The sequence below is a fragment of the Diorhabda carinulata genome, chromosome 3 (assembly GCF_026250575.1).
Source record: "Diorhabda carinulata isolate Delta chromosome 3, icDioCari1.1, whole genome shotgun sequence".
Taxonomy (NCBI): Eukaryota; Metazoa; Arthropoda; class Insecta; order Coleoptera; family Chrysomelidae; genus Diorhabda; species Diorhabda carinulata.
Window position 1 is genome coordinate 36,105,061 of NC_079462.1, and position 24,091 is coordinate 36,129,151.

General features: G+C 29.1%; 2 protein-coding genes across 12 annotated transcripts in view; both read right to left on the bottom strand.

Moving 5' to 3' along the window:
- Positions 1 to 345: 345 nt before the first annotated feature.
- On the bottom strand, positions 346 to 18,068 carry LOC130891770 (enolase-phosphatase E1). Its single transcript, XM_057796732.1, has 6 exons — positions 17,791 to 18,068; positions 10,939 to 11,171; positions 9,776 to 10,029; positions 8,811 to 8,983; positions 5,389 to 5,524; positions 346 to 3,823 (listed from the first exon to the last, which is right to left on the bottom strand). Exons 1-6 carry the CDS (start codon positions 17,884 to 17,886, stop codon positions 2,010 to 2,012), a joined length of 2,706 nt encoding a protein of 901 aa, XP_057652715.1. The 5' UTR covers positions 17,887 to 18,068; the 3' UTR covers positions 346 to 2,009.
- A 2,073-nt stretch (positions 18,069 to 20,141) lies between these two features.
- LOC130891019 (serine/threonine-protein phosphatase 2A 56 kDa regulatory subunit delta isoform) overlaps positions 20,142 to 24,091 on the bottom strand; it is a 28,402-nt gene continuing 24,452 nt past the window's right edge. For 6 of the 11 annotated variants that reach the window (XM_057795483.1, XM_057795482.1, XM_057795481.1 and 3 more), the window contains one exon: positions 20,142 to 21,301. In XM_057795483.1, coding sequence (XP_057651466.1) covers positions 21,158 to 21,301 — 144 coding nt within the window. In that variant the 3' untranslated portion in view covers positions 20,142 to 21,157. Of the gene's footprint in view, positions 21,302 to 23,058; positions 23,096 to 24,091 lie in introns of all 11 variants that reach the window. The other 5 variants (XM_057795486.1, XM_057795485.1, XM_057795484.1 and 2 more) reach the window with 1 other exon arrangement.

The following is a 24,091-nucleotide window of genomic DNA, read 5'->3' on the forward strand; positions in this document are numbered from 1 at the left end:
TTTTTAAGCCTCTAAAGCAGGTCCCCCTTAATATTGTAAGAATCATGATTCCTAATTTTTTGTTTTTTTCTACGTATATGTTCCTTGTCATTTTAGCCAGCGATGCAGATTTTTTTAAAAATTAAATATCCTTGACATTAAAAAGATTGGGATTACAAATAAAAACAATTTTTAACGCTACAAAATTTTTATTATGGTGCTTAAACGTATACAATAAATAGGGCCTCTTATTAGACCAATCGTTACACCAAAATATTAAAACCTAAACGAAAAAAAAAATACGAATAATGACAGTTACAGCAAAATTTATTATCACAATTCAATTGAAAATTGTAATGATTGAGTATTTTCAAATTAAAAAAAAAACAAATAATCACAAAGGAATGTTTACTTTTACACTAAGTACAAAAACTAACTAGAAAAATTGTTATCGTCAAAATTATTAAATACGGGGTAATAACGTTTTCCCCTAATTACAGCTACAATTTACAGTCTTAAAATGGAGTAATACTCAAATACTGGGAATTATTACAAACAGATAATTTGATATAGAAAAAAATGCCAATTCATTCGCAGTCTTTACATCCAGTCTTCTTTGACTTGTTGGCACTTATTTTTTGGAAGTTACCCTTTACACTAACAGGAACAATTTAGATCACAAAATATGAGTAATACTCAAAAGTATGTAACCTGGAAACACTGGTGAAAAGAGTTAAGATAGAAATTAATTATTCTAATACGAAATTATAACCTACACAAACAGATTCAATACAATTTTTAGAGTATCCCCGATATTAAAGGTTCCTAAATACAAACAAGAGATTCATCAAAATAAATGTAGTACCAATTTGTTCATGTTTTTTGAATAATTGTTACCCCATTCGTTTACAGAGAGGAAAAACATTTTAATTATGTTGAAAAGATTTTCTGTATCAAGGTTCTACGATGTTTTCAAAGCAACGGTTTTCTTTTGTAATTGTCATTTTTTCGTCAATATGTCAGGGAGATATGAGACACATTTCAGGTATGAGGCGCCTAGATGCCAAAACTATTTTATTATGTTATCTGCCTAAAGAAGCCCTGTTTAATCTATGTAAAATCCAGATTTTGCTAAAACTGCGGCGCATTAAAGTTTACAAATCCCAATTTGAAATGAAACATGACCCGTCAAAACTAATCGAGACTGAATTCCCACTAGCTAACAGTGCTAAGGACCTTACTTAGACTGAAGACTAACTTGGCAGAAACACATATTCATCACGTAGAAGCAGTTAGGTCTAAAACTAGACTAAATGTACTGGCTCATAGACAGGAAATCCAAGCTATCAACTAAAAACAAAGTGCTACTGTATAGAAGCATATACTGATGTGGACATACGGAATTCGACTCTAGGGGATAACCAGCAATTCCAACATAGAGCTTCTGTAGAGATTCCAGAAATGTGCCCAATAATGTTACAAGACATCCAAATTAAATCAATCAAAAAAATGATATTGCAATTCAGTGAAAAATCCTGTAACAGTGTTTATACATTTAAATAGTTATTTAATCGAAGCAGTGAAGGACGGAATCTTAGAAGAATAAACCCCTCATAATCAAAATGGATTTTGGTTTCAAAATTTTAGTACATGAACAAATGTGTACCCATTTTTTCAAATCATACAGTAGTTTGCAAAGATAATCAACATATTTACATTTCAGTCTTAGATGTAAATTTTCGAGATCCAATATTCAGTCCAAATGAGACAGGAATGTTTTAACCTACCATTAAAATTGATTATTCAAATGAAGATTCATTTTCCACAGTACATTTTATCATAATTGTACCAGTGTTCCCAAAGTTTCTTGTGAAGTTTGCAGATTTTATTCTACATCACAAAAATAGAAATGCGAACCTCATTCTTTATGTGATATAAATCAAGAATAAAATCGTTGAATATTGATGAAAATAAATAAGATATAAAATAAAAATTAAGAAGTTTGTAGGCATAAGAAAAGAAATCACACATTACACTTCAACACTTACTGAAGGTGTGCTTTCTTTAGTGGGCTCCTCAATTTTTTTTAGTTTAATATCTTCTACATTACTATCGGCAAGCTTACTAGATTCACCATTTTGTTTCTCTTCAGTGGTTGAAGTACCGTTTGATACATCTTTTGTGATTAGGGAGGTTTCTTCTTTTGTAGTGCCGTTTGTTTCTTGTTTTGCAGTACAGTTAGTTTCTTTGTCTACGCCATTTGCCAAATCACTTTTATTTTCTTTTTCGACTACTGTAGATACGGTCTCTTGACTTTCTATTTTACTTTCTTCATTATTTTCAGTAACTGCTTTAATTTCTATTGATTTTGCTTCTTCCCCATTTTCTAGCGAAGTCGTTGTAGACTTTTCCACGCAATCTGATTTTGGGTCTTCTTTTTCATTACTGGGAACAACTTTTTCTAATGCTTCATTCGTTGTGGAGTTCTTTTCAATTTCAACTTTAGGATGATTTTTTTCTAATTGTTCTTTATTTTCTAGTCCACTATTTTCCTGCTTAGATTCCTTCATTTCTGTTTGAGTTGATTCATTAGTTTTAGTTATAGATTCTTCAGTTTTCGTTTTTGTTGTTTCTATGGTTTTTGTCTTTAGAGATTCTTCCTTCATCGTAGATATTTCTGTTTCCATTGTTTCAGATTTTGTTGGTTCCATTTCTGTCTTTGCTAAAATAACTGTTTCCATTATTATTGACCCTTCTGCTTTCGATTTAGTTTCATCTAATTCTGACTTTGTTGGTTCTATTGTGTCCATTTTTGCCGATTCTTCAGCTTCGGATTCTTCTGATATTTCGGGTTTTGTTACTTCTTTTGATTCCTGCTTCTGTAAATCGTCTGTTTTTGTCTTTGTAGATTCTTCAGTTTCCATTTTTGATTCCAAACTTTCTATTTTTGACGCCTCTTCAGATCCTGTGTTTCTTGACTGTTCAGTTTCTTCAGTTTTAGGCTCATCTGTTTCCATTATTGACTGTTTATCAAGTTTAGAAATAGCAGTTTCTTCAGTTTGCTTTTCTGTTTCTACATTTTTAGCATCAGTTTTGTTATCAGATTCACTTGGATTTTGTGCATTTGTGTTTACTTCAGTTACCACTTTAACATCTTTTTTGGTTTCTGCTAAGTCCTCTTTAATTTCCTGTTCAGTGGTTTCATCTTTAGCTTCACCTTTATGGTCTTTTTTTCCTACCAAAACTTCTTTTTCTTCTACCTTAGTTTTTTCTTTTTTCTCTTTGGGATTTTCTTTTGTTTCAACTTTTGAGTCTGCCTTTGTTTCTAAATCAACACCTTTTTTAATTTCCAATTTATTATCTTCATTCGCCACATTAACTTCTTCTATTTTCTTACTTTTCGTCTCTTCTTGTGAATCTGCATTAGCTGCATCCTTCGATTCTTTTACAGTTAATTTGTCCCCTTTGACAGTTTCAATTTGTTGTTTCTCCATCGCTTCTTCTGTTTTTGTGTCTTCTTTAGTGTTTTCTTGTTCTTTACTGTCTAATTTTGGTCTATCAATTTCAATTTTATCATTTGCTTCTCCAGAAACAGGTTCTGCTTCCATTTTTGCAACATCTGGTTCATTTTCGTTAATATTTGGTGGAACTTCTGTAGTACTGACATTACAGTCAACTTTTGGTAGCTCAGTCGCATCTTTTTTAGTTCCAGCAGAATTATTGTCCGGTTCCATAGATTTGTCTTCTACTTGCAGTTTACTTGAAGATTCTTCCATTTTTGTGGCAGTAGTTTCAGTCTTCTTTTCAAATATTTCTTCAGTCTTTTTAGCAGTTTCAGAATTCCCTGCAAATTCAATTTAGATTACATAAACAGTGTTAACATTGCCTATATATTATAAATTATTTATCACTAATATTTTGTTTCCCAGGGGTAATGAGTTTGATACTAATTGAAGTTGAATAAATTTGATATTGAAGTTGAATAAATTTGATATAGAAGTTTTAATATTTTGATGCAGAAGCTATAGAACAATCAGAAACCATTTTTTAAAAAAACTAAGCAAAATTACCCCGATGTAACAATGTATACACCAAAATCAGTCGGGTGCGTCTAGTGAAAACGAGAAGATATTATTGTTGGTGAGTTTTGATGGGAATGAGAAATGTCGAAAACATGTAGTTAACCAATGAGGTGTACCCTCTACGACAGTGGAGTTAGAAAGTACTAAAACTGCAGGAGTAAGAAAAATACTGTATAGAACTTGTACAGGTAACATATTTGAACCTTGAACCAAAGTGTAAATAGAAACGAGGGTCACTACTTCTGTTTTGTGAGCTGGCAACGCTGTAGTTTTCAAGTTTAATATTTCATTGCCGTTATAAAGTTTAATAGTTTTTACAATATTTGCGGAGTTCCAGTGAGTTTGAGAAAAAGATACATGGGCATTTGAAACAGTTGGCACTTTGGAGTTTTTGTATGCATAAAGGTAATTTCGTCTCCAATGTAGTCGACGTTATGTACCACATGAATTGCTAAAATCCGTGAACACGATCGCCCCTGCTCCTATAGAAATTGCACCCCAGATTAGGCAGGAACAACCTCCCTAAGCACTCCACTGTTCAAAGCAGCAGTCTGCAAATTGCTCTCTGGGTCTTCAGGACACTTTCCTTCTTCAGTCGCTACCAAGGAGGCATATTCTGGTCTCATCTGAGAATAGAACAGATCCCCATTGTTCCAACGTTCAATGCAGATGATCCTGTGCAAAACACAGGCGTGCTTGCCGATGAGGCTGGAGTAAATTTTGGGGCGCATGTGTTTCAGGGGTCAGGTTATTTTTCTGCAGTTTTCGTCTTCGTCTTCACTGACTAATAGTCACTCCTCGCACCTCACAGAGCTGTCGTTGCACATGAACGATATTGAGGAGGAGACAATTTCTTAATGATATTGACACGATAAAGCGATAATCACGAGCGTTGTAAATTATCTTCTGCCTGTTTCAGGTCGCCTATTAAAGGATCCTTTCTCCTCAAAACGCTGGCACACTCTTCGTGCGATTATAAAAAAACGAATATGTAAATTTCTGTTGCAAAAGCAACAATTTTAATATATGACAAATTTGTTATTTTCAATCACCACATAAACACGTTCATTTGGTTACCAGTTGCTACGCATATAAACGATAAGTATTGCGGATAAATTTAAACTCAAATTGAAGCATATTAAATTATTTTTCAAACCACATGTTTCTTCTTTTGATCTGATAATTTAAAATCAAAATATAGTTAAAAGTCAAAAGTTTACAGAGAATCCATTTCTATGCATGCAAGTTTAGTAACGACCCTAAATAAATTTTTGATAATAAATGAAGAAATTTGGAAAGAATATTGTTATCTGATATTGAAAATTACCTTCTGCTTCAAGAGGTGTATCTACTTCCATGGCTTCATCTTCAACTTTTTTGCTGGTAGACGGAGTCTCAGAAACTGTCGATTGCTTTTCTTCAACTTCATTTTCAGTTTTTGCAATCTTAGAAGGACGTTCTTCCTGAACGAAAAGATCAAAATGATGGATGACATGATAAAATGAGAAAATGATTTGATACATTTAATAGACAAATAATGAACATAACAAAATGCAATGAATTAATTAGCTTTCTTTGGTTAAAAAATGATTTGTTGTGCACATAAAAATATATTAGACTATGATAAAACAGATGCTAACATAACAGAAGTTTATTTCGTATATCACCAGATAACTTTGGTATTTGATCCATTTCTTATCCTATAAACTTTGAATATTTGATAATACATAAAACTTTACCAAGTAAATTATATGATTCTATGTATGTATTATTTGAATATGGATGTAGAATTACGACTTGTTACTGATTAATGCCCAAAAAGTGATTACAAGAGGTTATTAGAGAAATTTCTTCACTATGAGAGTGAGAGGGCAAGTTAGTGATTATCATTGTGAATGCCGAAGAGGAAGTCATCAAAGTTTTTACTACATATTCTAGCAGTGTCAGAAGTATTTATAGACAATAAAGTCTATGTCCAGTTATTGAGATGAAATATTCCACAGAATGGAAAAATTGAAAATAGCGAACATAATAATATTTCCAGTTCCAGATTTCTAATAAATTCCAGTTTTGTGCTAAAAATGAGGTTTCTTTAGGTTTAGCCTAAGTACTTTTTTCATTTGCTTGCAATGGCTTGTACTTCTTTCATACAATCTACAATATCAATTTCTGCTAGATCTATTCTCATCAGGTGCTTCATGTGAGGAAGTGTGGTTTGATTTTGCTTAGATCCAAATCTAAACACTTTTTTAACTGGAATACACTGCTGGGGTGCTCTTTTCTCAATTTTCTCTACTTCCTACACTTTCTCTTATAGGAGCACTCTCCAGAAAGGCTCTAGGCCAATCAATGGAAATCTTTATCTGACAAGCACATTAGCTGCTCTAAACTTTCTTTCATTACTTTAAGGATAGGAGTTCAGACCATTATTTTTGAGTATTTCATCAAGTTTTGCTGCTTGACTATCACAATGAACCATTGTCAATTTCTTTCCAGGCATATTTCTATGCATCTTTCAATTGCAAGTATTGTGCGATGCTCTGACAGAAACAGCAGTTACCTATAAATAGTCTAACGAGTTAAAATTGAGAATGGTGAAATACACATATTCAATCCAAAAAATATTGCCAGATGGGGGAATATAATTTTTCTATTCAGATTGAAAATTGTTAATGCTTGATGAAATTAAATTGTCGATTGAACTGATGTTAATTGAAATGAAATGTAGAATACCATTAATGTAGTGACGAAATATTACACAATGATAGAACTAAAAAAAAAAAGTAAAAAAAATTTCCGTATAACATCGATTTAATAAAGCATAGTAAGATATTAGTTTATTATGTTAATATCATATTACAAGTTAATTTCTAACTTTTAGATTTGACACGCAAATTGATAATAAGTTTTAAAAAAGGGTAGGATAAGTAAGTGGTGGCCGGTAAACCAAATAAATGTAATTCAACAATTTATTTTTAATTTACTTAAAACATTTTTTAAATATGTACAATTTGATACTACATAATCGATAATCTATGAGGTATCTTCAATGACTAAGCCAAATGACTTTAATAATAATTATATAGACTACTGTTCAGGTACAAGCATTATAAACATACTATTCTTTATGTAAAAATTGCAGTACTCAAAGGGTTTCGATTCGAAGGAACTGAGTTTAAGGTTGCTCCTAATAATTTTCTAACAGTAAATTAAGTAGATGCAATTCATTCTTTTTCTAGGAATGAATATTTTGTCAGTGTGTTCAACAAAATTTGAATATTTCTCAATAGGAAGTTTTTAAGGGTTTCTTCATATTTATTTTTATGTAAAAAAACTCAATTGTTTAAATGTCTTATATTCAGTATTTTCTCTATTCAAACAAATTTCTAAAACAAATTTAAAAATTAAAAACATGAAGTCTTATATTCACTATTTTCTCTATTCAAACTAATTTCTAAAACAAATATAAAAACTAATTAAAAACATGAAGCCTCTTAAACAAAAACAGCTGTAGCTGTAGAAGGCAACTATTTGAATGTTACGTATTAAGCCTAACATAAGTTTACAGAAAAATAATTAATCATAAAGGATGTAAATGCAGACAAAGCAAATATTAATTTGTCAATTGAAAATAACCTCAACTGTTGTAGTCATTGAAAATACCTGTATTGAAGGAATCTGTAAATAAGAGCACTGGATCCATAGTTTGGTTGGAATTAAAATGTTAGGTTGTAATTCTATTCCTAAAGCACAACAGAAGCAACATTTAAGATATGAAGCGAAGCTAATTAAAGTAAAGCTTATAAGATCTTCATTATTTTACTTACACCTTCATAACACTAACCATTTTTCAAACTGCAACTCACCACAATCACTTTCAAATGGTTTTAATCAAGATGAAATTTTGCCCGCAAAATTGGTATGGTAATGAATAATAAATTATAAATAGATACATATGAATATATTTAAAACCTCAAGACATTTTTTTTCAGTTTGTATATTGATCAACATAATTTGTATCTAAACATAATTACATGACTCTTCATTTAATTAAAAGAGGTAATTGTTCAAATGTTCAATATTTTACAAGAATTTGGATAATATGACTTAAATCCTTTTGCCTAACATCTTATCATCAAAGTTTGAATATATTGAGGTGAACTTTTCATTTATTCAGATTAGATACGATGGGTTTTCAAGGCATTGTAAGTGCTTTTAAGTATAAATGTAAATTTTGTTTTCAAAAATTTAAAATATATTTATTTTACAAGAGACAAAATTGGTTTTGTTTATTATAATTATCCTTGAACTGTAAATAAATAAAAAGCAAATTATCAACAAATATTCTTAGTTTAAGCATATAAAAATGGATCAGTCAATTGAAAAATACCTGATCTATTAATTTTTTTATTAATTGAAACACCAAGTGTTTTGGAGAAAAATACTAACAGTTATAGACTTTTTATTTAAGAATTATTTACAAAAAAATATTGCAAGTCACTAAACTACTTTTTCACATGTTAAATGACACTAAATATTATACAACACAGGTACCATTTAGCTTTATTAAATTAGAGCTGTCCTTTATAAAATTAATGAACAAAAATTTCCTTGAACAGTTTCATATCAACAACAATCTTATTTCAATTGAAAACATTTTAGAAATGCATTTATTTTAATTTTTGCTCTTAAATAAAAATATTAAAAAAAAAATATCTACTTATGTTTTCTAGATTTGTTTGAACGAACCTCTGTTGGTGTAGTTTCCTCTTCATTTTTACGTTTGGTTGGTTTGTCAAACGATAACTCCTTGAAACTGGAAATTACAGGAAATTCCTTGGAAGATTCTTCAGGTAAAACATCATTTCCTTCTCTAGTAATAAGAATTGCAATAATTCCAGCGGTCTTGGCTGCTTTGGCTTCTAAAAATGGTAAAATACGATTTTAGATTCATTAATAAATTTGTAAACCAAAAAAAAATTCAATCTATCACTGTATATTTCAGGGATAAATTATAATAAAATCAAATAGATTCTCACTTCAATCTTCCCCATTCATTCTTTGCTGTGTTTTATTTAGCATCAAAATCAAACAGTATTATAAAACGGGTTCTCAAATTGAATTGAAACGATTATTTGTGGATGTCGAAAATAATCAACTTACAAAAATATGAGAATTTGAAAAAAATTTATGGGGAGACCAGAATAAATTATTAATGCGATGGATGCTATTATGAGAAAAACTGAAATCTTATTTTATGAAATAGCAATGAATAAAATTATGTCAAGTGTACTTTGGAAATATTTTCAAGGATTAGATTATTTTTGACGGTATTATTTTAAGAATAATGACTATTGTAGCAACTTTAGGGCAAAAAGAGCTACAGTAATATTGACAACTTCCATTATAAAAAGTTATGTTTGAAAGCTTTCCTTTTCTAAATAATATTTAGCAAACTCTTTGTTAAGCATTTTATTTCAAGATTTAAAAAATTGTGGTTAAAATTGTTTCAAATCAGTAAATGGAACGTAGGAACTTTCATGTTATACTGACTTCAATTGGAAATAAAAGCAAATTTGACCTTTAACCATTTCATTGATAAATAATCAATTTTTTCTCTGGTATTTATAAATATAGGGCTTTGGTAACAAATATTAAGAAAATCTTGAACAGGTTGCTGGTTCATAATTGCAAATAATTATTTTCTTAATTACCTTCTACCTCATCAGTGACAAATACAACTTCTTCTGGTTTGACATTGATTTCTTTACATATCTTTTCATAGCTAGCAGCCTCAGTTTTGGATCCAATACTCTGATCAAAATATTTGGAGATACGTTGAGATAAATCTCCTTCGGTGGTATGAGTGAATAAAAGCTCTTGAGATTTTTGACTACCAGTAGAATAAATAGCAATTACTCGTGTTTTGGCCCACGAATCCAAAGCAGCAGGAACGTCCGGGAATACACTAATAAAAAGAAAACAGTTAATGGATAGTTCAATTTTCATAGTATTTTTTAATTTACTCAGTTTTGCACTAGGCCACAATCCAATTTTATGGGTTATGGAAAACAAAATATGGAAGATACATTCACATGACTAGCTCCTGCCAAATTTAATAGACAACACATGTTCCATCATCAGTTCAAACGAGAGACTCGTCACAACAATAAAATTTTAATATATTTTATTGAAAGGGGCTGGTAATGTAAAGATTTAATTTCAAACAATAACTGTTATCACATATTGAGACATTTCCAGGATTCAAATTCATTAAAAACTTGATATTCTTAAAGCAATTATTATTTTATCCTGGAATCAAATACTTTGTTCCTTCCAAAGTTGTAGAATCATACATATATTTCAAATTTTAAAATAATATTTAAAGGAGTCTCCTTTACCAAGGAATAAAGATTCTGGTTAAGGGAGATTTACAAATTTTTATTTTATCTTTAATATAAAATGAAATTATTTTACCAAAAATAACAAAATACTAAGAAATGAAGACACATACGAAGAAAGATATAAAAACTAAAAAGATTCAAAGAGAAATATAAATTGGTATGCCCATCATGTTTGTACACTGAAAACAACTGAGAAACTTCAGTGACATATGGAAAAGAGATGATATCGTTAATTTTGTTAAATAGCACACACTCTGATGCTTTGATCCCATTCATAGGGTAGAAGACCATAATACTATAAAGAAAATAATCGAGATAAACCTCAAAACTTCAAGAGATGGTAACAAATCACAAAGTGTTGAAATATCTATCTGTTATGAACATAATGATTGAAAAATGAATTGTTGAAAATGTAAGGAATCATTATGTGAAAAATTTTTAATTCTTAACGTAGTAATGAAAAGAAAACTTACTGTGCTTTGAGTTCACCATTTTTATATCCTTTTTCATAAATTAAACCTTGAATGGTTTTCAAACCTTTGTTTTCACTATTTTTCTCGGTAAGTTCCTTAATCAGAGTTGTAGCTGCCTCTTGATCAATGTCATCATCTTTTAATGATTTGATGGCCTCTTTAACAGACTCATTTTCCCAGGCTTCCTTAAGAAAAGTTTCTGCTTGTTTGTCAACATATGAGAATAAATTTTCCTGAAAAAAAAATTAATGACATATATATATATATATATATATATATATATATATATATATATATATATATATATATATATATATATATATATAAAACATGTAAACAATGACTTTAGTCACTAAGAGAGTAAATAAGACCTCTATTGTGAAGTGTTAAAAATTAGTAATGTAAACTTACAAACTACCCTAGTTTACATGGTTTTATACCATATTATTAATAAAAGTTATTAGTTATTGTGTATTTAGTTAATTATTAACCAGAAAGGATAATAAAAATGTTCTTTCACGTCTAGTTTTAGAAATACTTCATTATTTATAAACTTGGTTAGTTTGGTATCAACAATATCAAAATAATTAAAAATGACAAATTTTGGCCTTCTATTTATAGTTTTTTGAGCCAGTTTCTCTTAATAAAGACCAATAGTAATCCTCTAACATTCTCATTCATAATCCCTGATAACGTCCAAAAATGTTTGAATCATGTTACTATAGAAAACATTCAAATGTAATGAATGTAATGAATCTTCACTCACAACATATTCATTTTTTTTTTCAAAAACTCTAATAAACTGAGGATCTTTTATAACTTTGCGGATCTGTGGACCTCCAAATATTTTATCTTTTAGTTTTCTTGCGGTAATATTTGTTGTTTATCGCTATCATAGAGTTTTCCATAAGTCCTAGTTAAATGTCTATAAGGAATAGGCTAATGTTCGGGCATCTATTCACGACTTGTATTTAATATTCATTTTGCCCATAATACATTCGTTTCAAATAGCACATTCTTTTTATACATAATGATGCTGTTTAGCCCTATTCCACAGACAAAGGAAACTAACAAAGATCACTGAAATCTTGTCTCTATCTTTGTGGCGAGTAAAATTAAGAGTTGAGGAGTACTTAATTGTTAAATTCCATAGCATTTAGTCGGTACCAGTAACGCTGGTTTCAAATACGATTATTTTCGAAAGTTCGCTTTTTTGGGTTATAAAATCTTGACACGAAAAAAATATTTAGGGTCATGAAGAATCAAGAATAGTATTTAGAAATTTTATCATTTGTCTTCCAAACTGTTCAAATTAGACCCGTATATCTCAAAATAGAAGCAACTGTTTTAGTAAATAATATGTAAGATCAAAAAAAGTCAATGGGTAGACTGCTTTGTGTCATCGACCGCCCGCCTTCTACGCCTGACCTATCATCGCACGATTATTTTCTCTTCCCTTTAGATATCAATACAAGCAGCTGTAACACAGGTGTTTAAACGAAACTATGAATAAATTCGTCGATCGTTCCAAATGTTATTAACGACTTAAAATTTGAATAAGTATTAACTGCCGAATCTCATATAAGATTAAAGGAAAAAAAATGTAAAACAAACGGAAATAAAAGTGTCGTTCAAATAGATATTAATGAAAAAGGAATGAATAACCAGAAATTATCAAAAGGTGAGAGCAAAATTTCGACTGTGAAAATATTACTCTTCATTCTTGTTTCATACATTAATTTGCAAACTATTGTTTCAAAGAACATCACGCCAACTTATGCGAGTAGAAGTTTCGAAACTAATCAATGTAGTCTTTGCAAAAAAATTATTACTTCACAGTACTTAATTGGTGTTTTGTGGATTTACTATTATCTTTTATTAACCGTATTAAAGCTAAAACAATACTTGTTTGAAAAAATGTATTTTATCTCACCTGCAAACTGACAATAATCTTTGGAAGCTGTTAATTGCAAATAGCAGCAACCGGGTCGTACTTCGTAAGTAAATTTATTTCTACTTAATGTCGTATTTAAATTAGATTATACAACACCAATATTTTAATTGTAAAATAAATAAAAACTTGAATATAGGATTGTAAAATTGAAAATTTTATTAATTGATTACTAAAAAAATGTTTTGACGGCTATTCGATGTGTAGTGTCACTGTTGTCATCATTTAGATTTATAACCAAAGGGTTAAAAGCAACATTTGCTTTTTTTATCCGGCCTGATTTATTGTAATACATTGTCCTCTTATTTAATGGTGCTTTTATTTGCCATTCTTTAAACAAATTCACCCACCTTTAAGTATATCCAGTATCAGAATTATACCATATCTCATAATACTATATTATTTCTTATAAATATTTATTTAGTAATATTTTACTTTATAAAAACCGATTTTGTGCAGCAAAACAATATAATATAGCTGAATCAAGTATCTGGCAGCAGTGATTAGGGATTTATTAATACGTATAATATGTATAATGTATACATTATACAACAGTCATGGATAAAGATAGAAAAATGATCGATTCTCACTTCTGTATTAACAAATTAATGATGAATGGTACTCTCTTAACATGTCTCGTATTTAAGAACACTAGTGAAATCCAATTTTTTTCACTTATAAACATTAGATATGAATACGAACTTTGAAGAATTCTCTATCGATTCCATACTTACGAAATTTTGATAATATTACACAATTTTTTGTTTATATTTTTGACCCATATAATGAAATCACTTGATTTGGAAACTTACCAATGTAATGTAGTATCAATTTATATGCAAAAATTTATTACTAATTTAATCACTACAGAATAATTACAAAATTATAATAATCATGTGTTGATATATGATACTAGGTCAAGTTATCTGTATCAGGACAGTTTGGAGGGCTAAATTATAAAATATAATTTCATCCGTGAATTTCAACTGATAGGATACACAATAAAGCCTTTGAATAATTATTTCAATTTATTTAAATTACAAACTAATAATTTGGAGCTTTGAAGATGTCTGTTTTCACTAATTAATAGATGAATAATAACTTAATATAAGTTATTATTCATCTAATAATAATAATAGTTATAATAAGTTATTTTATTGTACTTTAGTTGATATAAAAATTGTGCATAACTTATATTCATAGGTAATTCGTACATTCAGAGGCCTGCTATCAAGGTTGATAAAATCGAGATCTCATATTGGACAGCTCTGATTTAAAGTATAAACAAACCAGCAACTTTTTCTCGATAACAATATCATATTATTGAAATCACAATAGGGAAAAGTTTTTTATGTTAGTGCAGTAAGTATACCAAAACATTGTAATTATTAAATGTTAATCAACAATTATACAATAATATAACTGTCAAAAAATGATATAGAATGGTATATAAAGTTTGGAAAATAATTGGAATAATGGAGCTAATAATAGATTTCTACAAGGTTAAGACCATAAAAAGTATATGTAGCAATGAACGTTGCAACTGCCTGTAGTAAATTTGATAACTGTTTCCATGAAGTAAATCAGCACCTACGCCTTTTATTAATAACTACAATAAGCTTATCAAACTGATAAAATGACATAGAATGTGCTTGAAAGTTTCCCATCAGATCAGAAACTACATAAGGATTCCTTTGTCCACCCTATCAACTTTCCTGTCATATAAAATATTTCCCTTGTTTTTGATCTGGTGAGTTCTCCATAAAGAACTCATTTAGTAGTGGGCACTTTCATTATACAATGCCACAGAAAGGTCCCATTTCAACAAATGCCATTGACACAACTTGTTTCACCATTTCGTTGTCCTTTGTGCCCAAATACTCTATTACATCGAGTGCCTTTAGCACTATTTGTCTGTCTGTGAAGATGGTCACTAAGCAATATGTTCTTGCCCACCTTTTGATTTCTTTCACAAGTAGTGGATCGCCATTACTTCCGCCTGAAAATTTGTGGTGTTTTTAGTAAGACTTACTATCCATATAACAGGTTTTTTCCACCTGTACGGGTGATGCTCCACCCTACCATGTATAATTATTTTCCATTCGTTGTTAAGGGTGTATCTCGTGGAAGTATAGGGTGTCCAATTACTTTGTAGGCTTTCAGCATCACAATTAGTTCTCTATACACTATCTGTCCAGCTGATGTGTTGTTGGTTGTGTATTTGAGTTACAAATCGTACAAACATATTCAGAATTAGTAGGTACAAGCTAGCCTTTGAAGGTAGCTTGAAAGTCCCCATTTGCAACTTATCCACCACGCCCTAAAGTAGCAACTCAGTTTATAATTTGAAATTTCTATTATGAACAACCTTTCATCTTAGAGCAGTATTTAAAAATTTTAAGTTTGCTTGGAACTTTATACATTGTTATTTATATTTACACTTAGTCAAAATGAACAAAATATAAAACATAACTCAAATTGAGATCAAACTTTTTCTAAATTTTTTCCTTGTTAATTTTCTAAAGAAGCCTATCCCGATTCCATAAAGGTAAAAAAGCTTCAACAATATCATGATATTAAATATTTTGATAGTTATAAAAATTAATTGGTTAAGAAGTATATTCTTAATCAATAACTAGTTTATTCATTGTAAAATATTATCTATAAATGAAACTTTGATAGATTCAAATTTAGTGGTTGTAGGATAAATAATGTAACAACATACTCTTAATAAAATAACAATATCTGTTGTTTGTTATATTTCCTAATTAAAATTCAGAAATTAAATGTATGTATATTAAACATAGTCAAGTCAAATTTCTGAAATCCTGTGATAATTTTACAATTTTATCAAATTTATTAGCAATTAAAACAGAAAATGTTAAAATAGTTATTATTTACTTGATATCAATGTTTTACGTTCATACTTTTGGAATATTTTGTTGTTTTGTTTCAATAAAAATCATTTTAAATGATTTGCTATTTCATGCTTTACATACATTAACTGCTGGAATGGTCATTTTTCTAATCACAGCTAGTGATATTACTTTATTTGTGTCACATCTAGGCACGAGTTTACATAATGTTCCAATGTTTGAATATAATCCATTGGTTACAACACTTTTGAATATGGATGATAAGATTTATTTTTACGAGTCAATGTTAAGGTTCATGAATGTAAATACATCGCTTTTATTAATCCACTAATTGTAAACTAATATTATGATCATGTTTTATAGTTTCATGCTTTGTATGTTCTAGTAGCACTATTCATATTTACATAAATGATTTGCATATAGTTTTTGGTTGTCGTACACTGTATGAAGTATGAGATTGATGTTGTTTGCTCAACATATTTCTCGAATATGAAAAATAACAAATGCCTATAGTCTCCTCTTTAATAATAGTTATAGTAACCAAACTTATGTTCAGTAAAAAATAGTATAGAATTTTATTATATCTTTAGTTATGAACAAATAAAACCAATTCTATTCCTCATTCGAGTACAAGAAAATTGAGATTGTAGAAACATGACACTATGGAACTGAACAAGAACATTGAGGAGAAATAATAAATGAGCCCAGTTTTAAATTGAACCCTTCCAATGTAATAAAAGGAAATAGTGGTTTAGAAAATAAAAGGAGTAGCAGACGATTAAAAATTAAAACTAAAATTCACTACTTCAGATTCATTCAATGGTAAGACCTAATTACCAATCATACTTTCATGATGGTGGTTTTAGGGAAATGGTTGATAAAGGGTTTGATTATTTAATTCAATGGATGGTTAAATAGTATTTTACAAAAAAGTTGTTTAGAATATCTAAATTTAAGTTAGTTTAGTGAAGAAAAAGAATATTTCAAATGTGATGCATATTTGTTAAGTTTAATAAAACAGGTTTAAAAATTATGCTTCAACTGTTGCTAATAATTTAAAAATAACAGGACACTCATCTTCAATATTAATAATATATTTATAACTGTTATGAAAATTTAAGTTATGATTAACAAAAATTTATTTTTGTTACCTTATACTAACTTCAGAGAAAATAAAATTGTATGACATTCAAAACCTTTTAGACAAATGATCTGTAATAAAATTTTTCCTACCAGAAAAAATAGAATTTCTATTCATAAATAATCCTTTTCTTTGTGAAGAAATTTTACCTGCCAAAGCGCTTTTCAATTTGCTAAAATTCTTAATACAAAAAACCAAAATATATCATCTCATACTACACAACTAAAAAAATCGTTAACCTTTTCCTGTATCAACAAGTTCCAAAAATACACTTTATGGAAGACAATAAAAAATCAATGTAATATCAACTAAATGAATTATAATTTACAATTCATGCTGACGTCCACTTAGCAACAATATTAATTCTTTATATTTATGCAATGCAAAAATGTTTACTATAAAACGTGTTACCAGTTTATATCCCAGACTACCTGGTCCAGGTGTCAGACTTTAAGAAAAAAAAAGATAACAAAAGATACAATAACATGGAAACTTTTCAAATGCAGTACGTAACAATTGGTCAAATCAAATAAAATCTACAAAGGAGCCGTTGATAAAGAGCTACTTCTGCGAATTTGTGGCAAACATTTTGCAAAGACTGTACACAGATGTGAACGCACTATGTATGGATCAAGGGTTGATTTTTACCTGATTCAAGGACGACAAGCTAGAGCATTGTCTCTTGAAAACATGTGTAGTCAAAAATATAATCTATTTTTAGGTTTTCAATTTTATATTCGCAGAAAATATTTGGAAATTGTCAACAATTAAATAAATTCATTAAGCCCACCTAGACGATCCAATGAAAATCAATAAAAGTTCTTATTTGCGAAATAATTTGAAACAAAGAAGAAATTAACAAAATGTAAATAACAGTTACTCACCTTCAGAAACGTTTTAGAAACCATTGTACCGGCGACGTCCAGTAATATAACAGTGGATTTTTCCACATTTAAAAGATTTGCGTTTTCGGCACTCATTTTGTGTTTTCCACTACTTCGAATGACTAGCACTATTTAATTTCAAGCAATTACTCGTAAAATATCGTTTTATATGAAAAATTAGGAAGAAACTATCAATTAACCGGTCCTAAGTGCAAGTGATCCGGTCTTTCTCTTAACGTAAATGGCAATATGGTGAACTTCGCGTCTATGGAGAATGCGCATGCAGAGAAAACCGCCAAACGAGACCAAACGAGAAACCACGAAGGAAGCAAAGCTTACCAACATTTATAAACGTTATAAAAATTACGTTCATATTTTTATTTATATTTTATTAAATATATGGACAAAAAAACGTATGTGTTACATGTTATAATATCAAACTTAAATTTTTGCACATTAAATATAATTTTTATTTATTAATATACAAAAAATTGAGATTTAAAGTAGGTAGACAATAATTCCAGTTCCAGAAGTTTATATATTTGTTAATGGTATGCCTGATTTAGAATTTTTAAATTCGGAATCGTAATTATTCCAATACTGCTTGTAAATGGTATTTACAAATTCTTAAAATATTTTTTAATAAAAGATGACAAAGCTAACAGATTTTGACATACAGAAAGTCCGGGTTTTTTTGTTAATTCCAAAGTATAAAATTAATTCTTAAATTAAACTGAAGTGATATTTAATTACCAATATTTTAATTTGGCGACCTATTAGAAGAGACAAAATTGATAATAGTAGTGTTCCTTTTGTATGAAATCTCAGATAATTTGAACTCATTTCATTGAAGCTCATTCAATTTTCCTCAAAATCAGATATTTATTATATTTACCCCCCCCCCCTTGAGGATGCAGTAGCAACTTTTGTTTTACGGATAACACGGTTAAGTTATTTGACAAATGATTTGAGTTTGAGAATATATTTACATGTTTTTGATTAATGCCTAATGATTAACATCGTAATTAAAATTTGCGAATTTATTTTTATTTTACTTTAGTAATGCATTAGTGCATTATGGGTTACAGTAAAAGCATGTCTCAGTTTGTCATTGTCAGTTTCCATTCCATTAATATTTTTTATTACAATACTTTTAGAAGTGAATCTATTGCATAGAAAACAGCGCCATTTAGGTTAAACTGGTCTGGCTTATACAAGGTGTTTCGGAATAGCACTCCAATTTCTCGGGGAATGATTCGATAGGTAAATATAAGGAAAAAAGTTGGTATAAAAAAACTTCCAAAAACGCTTCATAAGCGAGTTATAGTGAGTGATATTGAATGTTTCGAGTCTGAAATTGTCATACAAATTTGTTTGGTCTTTGATCTGAAAAATTGAATAAAATAGGTCTCAGATCTGTAACTTTAATAGTTTTTACATTAACTGACGTAACGTACAAAAAAATCAACATAAACTTTTCTACGTTTAGAGTAAAATAACTTCGTTAAATGCCTAATAAATTCAAATAAACCTTACAGAAAATTTAATTCTGAAGAGAATGATGTGTACAACCTAAATAAAAAGTAAATGCAAGTTGAACATATCTTTTTTTTTACTGAATGAAAATCAAAACAAAAATGAGCAAACTGTGTAAGTAACGTTACATTTAACGATGTTGTTTTTACTCAAATTTTCAGTTCAAAAACCGTATAGACCAAACAAATTTGGAATCCGGGCGAAATCTATCGCTCACCATAACTCGCTTATAAACCGTTTTTGGAAGTTTTGTTATACCAACTTTTTTCCTTATATTTACCCATAGAATCATTTACTCATAGAATCATATCAAAATCAATTTATTGATTTTGATAAAATTGGTACTACTAAAAAAGTGGAATTGGGTAAGTGCCTATTGAAAAATTCATTTGGTCTTCATTTTCTCTTAGCTTCGGGAAAATTCTTGCCGCAAACTGATAAGAGGATGCACCCAATAAATTCTATTATTTCTTCTTTGTTTTTTCATTCTTCTATACAGAAAAGGAATGTCCTTCGACGCAGAAAATATGGAAATACGTTTGTGTTGAAATTTTCAGTGATTTTGTGTGCTCCAAATTCTTGCCGCAAAGTGAAGAGAGGATGTACCCAATAAATTATTGTCTTTCTTCTTTTTGGTTTCTATCCAAAACGAACCGAATGGAACCGCATATGTATGAAACAGGCCTAATGAAGATTGGCTCTTATGCGTCCTCGAACTTTGACAATATTTTTTCAAATAATAAGAATAACACATTAAATCTTCAAAATCAAATAAACCAGGAGCATATAAATTTGAAGGATATTAAAAAACAAAATGATTCTTATAATTTATTATAACGTTTACCGAGCATGTATTTAAACGATTTTACATTTCTTAACAAAAAAAAATCAAGTGAAAACATTCAAAAATATACAAATACAAATAGTTTACGAATTTATCTTTTTGTATACGCTTTAATCTAATTTTCAACGAACCTTCTCTTTCTTATAGCAATTTATTATAATGAGAAAGGTGAACGGTTGAACAAATATACAATATTAATTATACTGTTATTAAGGATAAATAAGTCAATAAAAATAAAGTTTAAATTAAAATATATATATTCTACAAAAATATGTAACATTTTCAATACATTTATATCTTTATAGACAAAATTTGACCATTTACAAATTCTGACTACCGAAGTCAAATCTACTTATGACACTTAAAAAAATATTAACCTGCCCTACTCTGACCCAGTCAGTAAATCAAAAAAAATATCCACAGAAATACCACCATGTATCTATCGACAGTTAATACAATATAGTTTATTTAAAAGCATTGTATAAAGAAAATAAAAGTATATAAAGATTTATATTTGAAAATTACATATCAATAACTTACATTTCTTAATTTGACAGGCTGCTGAATGATCCGATGTACAGTAATGCACTTTGCAATATAGTCAAAAAAATAATGCTGGTCAGGGGTGAAAAAAATTTTGATTTTGTTGAATATGTGATTAAGTGGTGAAAGTTGAGCTGTTTCATCTTTGAAACTTCATTTAAATATATACAAATATAAAAAAGAGTGTTAGATAAAGATTGGCATATGAATTATAATTCTGTGGAATCCTAACTCGAGATGTTAACATTGACGTATAAATCATATACATAAATAACTACTAAAATCATAAAAAAATAACATTTTCTAACAAAATAAATATTATACAGTGATAAGCACGGTGACTCGTTCGGTTACTGATTGCCACGGCAGTTGACATACCGACATCTTGATTTGCTCCGTCAATTGGCACAATTCTCACTAAAGTAAGGGGAGCGTGAAGTGAGACTAGCATTTGTTGACATCTGGAGGTGTTACTAAATACTCATCGACCCTCTTGTGATCCGACAATGCGTTCATCGTGTACGTATCTTGGGGCAGTTCCGATTTACGACGGATTAAGGGTTTGTTCATATTACGCTGTTTTTTACTCTGTAGAAAATAATAAATTTCATTTACTTTATTGTTTTTGAACCACAAATTAAATTATTGTTAGATCCGAATTTATATGATCGATCATATATGTTGACAAATAGAAAACTAAGGGATATATTGAAACATCTTAAAAAAAAACAAGAAAACTGATTATATACTTCCCAGTACAGTTAACGTATAATTCATTATTTGGTTAAAACATTTGATAAGATTAGGTTACTAGTTTAATTTTGTTAATGTAACATTTCTACATAAAATCAAATTAGTTTCTTATAAATACTTTTTGCTGCTGAAAAAACATATAAATTTGCTAGAATGTAGCTACTATTTTTCTTTTCATTTGTCATAGAGAATTCCATTAAATGCTTTCATTATCTGTTTTGCCTGATTTGAAGACCCCGTTTTTCGTACTCTTTTCTGGCCATGTATTCAGGATCCTTTTTCTTGATTCCACACATCACCTGATCATCGGCTAATTGTAGAGTATAGAAGCAGATATCTTCGTCAATCTCTATCCCCATTCCTCTACATTTTCTTTTCCACTGAATTAGTGCCTTTGCCACATATATCTTAAAATGTATCTCGCAGACCCTTATCAATTCTAAATAGCTCTGATATTTTATTACCTATTTCTACAAAAGTTTTCTTATTCGCGTATAGATTCTGAATGACTTTTAGCTGTTTCTTGGAGTACTTTCTCTAATTTAGTAATGAGTTCGTTATCGTAAGCTTTCTGTAAGTCAATGAACAATAGATTTGCTTTAGGTGGAATACATTATCTGTACAAGTTCTTCCCGCACTAAAACCAAATTGTTCCTTTTTTGGTGTTTACATTCTGTTTCTATAAGATTTTTTATCATTCTTCCATAGACTCTCCATATGATATTAGTTACAGATAGTTTTTACAGTCTAATTTGTTGCCTTTATTGTGTATAGATGTTATAAAGGCCAATTTTTTATCTTCTGGTACAGCTTTTCGGTTCCACTTTTAAGTTGTTCTGCGTTTATCTTCACTGGTCCCGTTTCTTTACCATGTTTTAGATGTTTAATTGCATTTTTACTGCATTTTGATCTATGTATTTTTTCACCTACGATTTGGAGCCCATTCTATGATTGTAATTGTCTCTATTTTCCGTAAGAAGGTTTGTGTAGTGTTTTACTCGTTTATTTGTCGGAATTAACTGCAACGGACTATTGAGCTTTTCATCTGTTTTTACTTTTTTAATAAATCTCCAAGCTTCCAAACTTCCTTTCTCTTATTCTTTGTCTTTTGTTCCCTGAAGTTTCTTAAGTCTTCCTTGTCTTTTGTGTTCAGTCATTTTGCTATAATCTCTTTTTTTCATCAACAAATTCTTTTGTTTTATTGTCCCATCAACATTTTTTACTATTAAGTATGTTTCTAATTTTATTAAAAATATATCAATCTATTATTTGTGAAGTTTCAATTAAAATTCTATATAATAATTTATTGCCCAAATTCATTGCAATATTTCATAAGATTAAAATCGAAATTATGCGTTATTATTGCTGGAAATTGAATCAAATGAATTGTCTGATAATATAAAATGATTCAACATTTTCATAACGTTCTTTAACACTTTTAGAATTTCACACAATTCATTAAACATTTGCTAAAATAACACAGATTTTGTTGCTCTTGTATACAATGTGTTTTAGTTGGATAATTGATTTTTCGAATTTGGTGCTGGGATGGGTATTTTCAATTTAATGATAAAAAAAGTATGTATACTCACCCAACCTAATTTTTTTTCTTGAATTGTATTTTATACCCTACAAAACAAAAGACTAAATAAACTCCCAAAAATTTAGAGAATTATAAAAGTATCAAAATTCATAGAAAAGCAGCAACTTTGTTACATTTCAGTAAAAATTTCTGTGTTATATAGCGAATGTTTAGCGAGTGAATTATTACTTATTATTTATAAAAAGGCATGAATTAAACAGTGTTTATCGCTCGCAGCACACATGTCAGATGGAAATTTAAGTATATTGTATTATTATTTTTCCATGTAACTTGGCTTTTAGTTATAAGTTCAATTTATGAGTTGTGATTTCTATATAATTATTAGTTTAGTTTATAGAGTCTCCAGTATGTTATGATATTTATTACAAACTTTTATACTAAAACATCAATTTACTTTAAATTACTCTCAATGTTTGTGAACTTTGAATAGTCAATGGCATCAGGTGCAAACAATACATCAATTAAACTCAATACATTCATTGTATAGTTTATAAGAGAAAAAACTATAGTGCTTGATATCAACAACCCACGATTTCCGTTCGCTAAATAGGATACATGTACTAATGTGACATGATTTAGTGAAAGAATAATCTAATAATTTTTTTTAAACTAGAGGTAATACAAAAAAATTAGTGCATCGAAGCAAATTCACTATCAATTATTGATGGATTTTTAACAGTACTACTATTTCAACTAATGGATATTCTAAAATTTTTTCAAAAAAAAATTTAACGATTATTTAATATATCTTTCTCTATGACTTCCCTAACAGCGTGCCGGCCACATGGTTGCCGGTAAACGTTGCTTTTCAGGTAAAAATAATGATTTTTTATATAATTTTAAGACTAAATTTGGTTGAGTTGAGTAGCGAACCATAGAAGTTTATTCTATATTTTATTGAATAAAATGCTTTCTGATAAACTGAAATTAATATTCACACACCTTAACCTTACATTTAATTAATTACAGGAAGTAACACTTGATATATGTCAAACAATAAAGAACACATGAGTTGTATGACA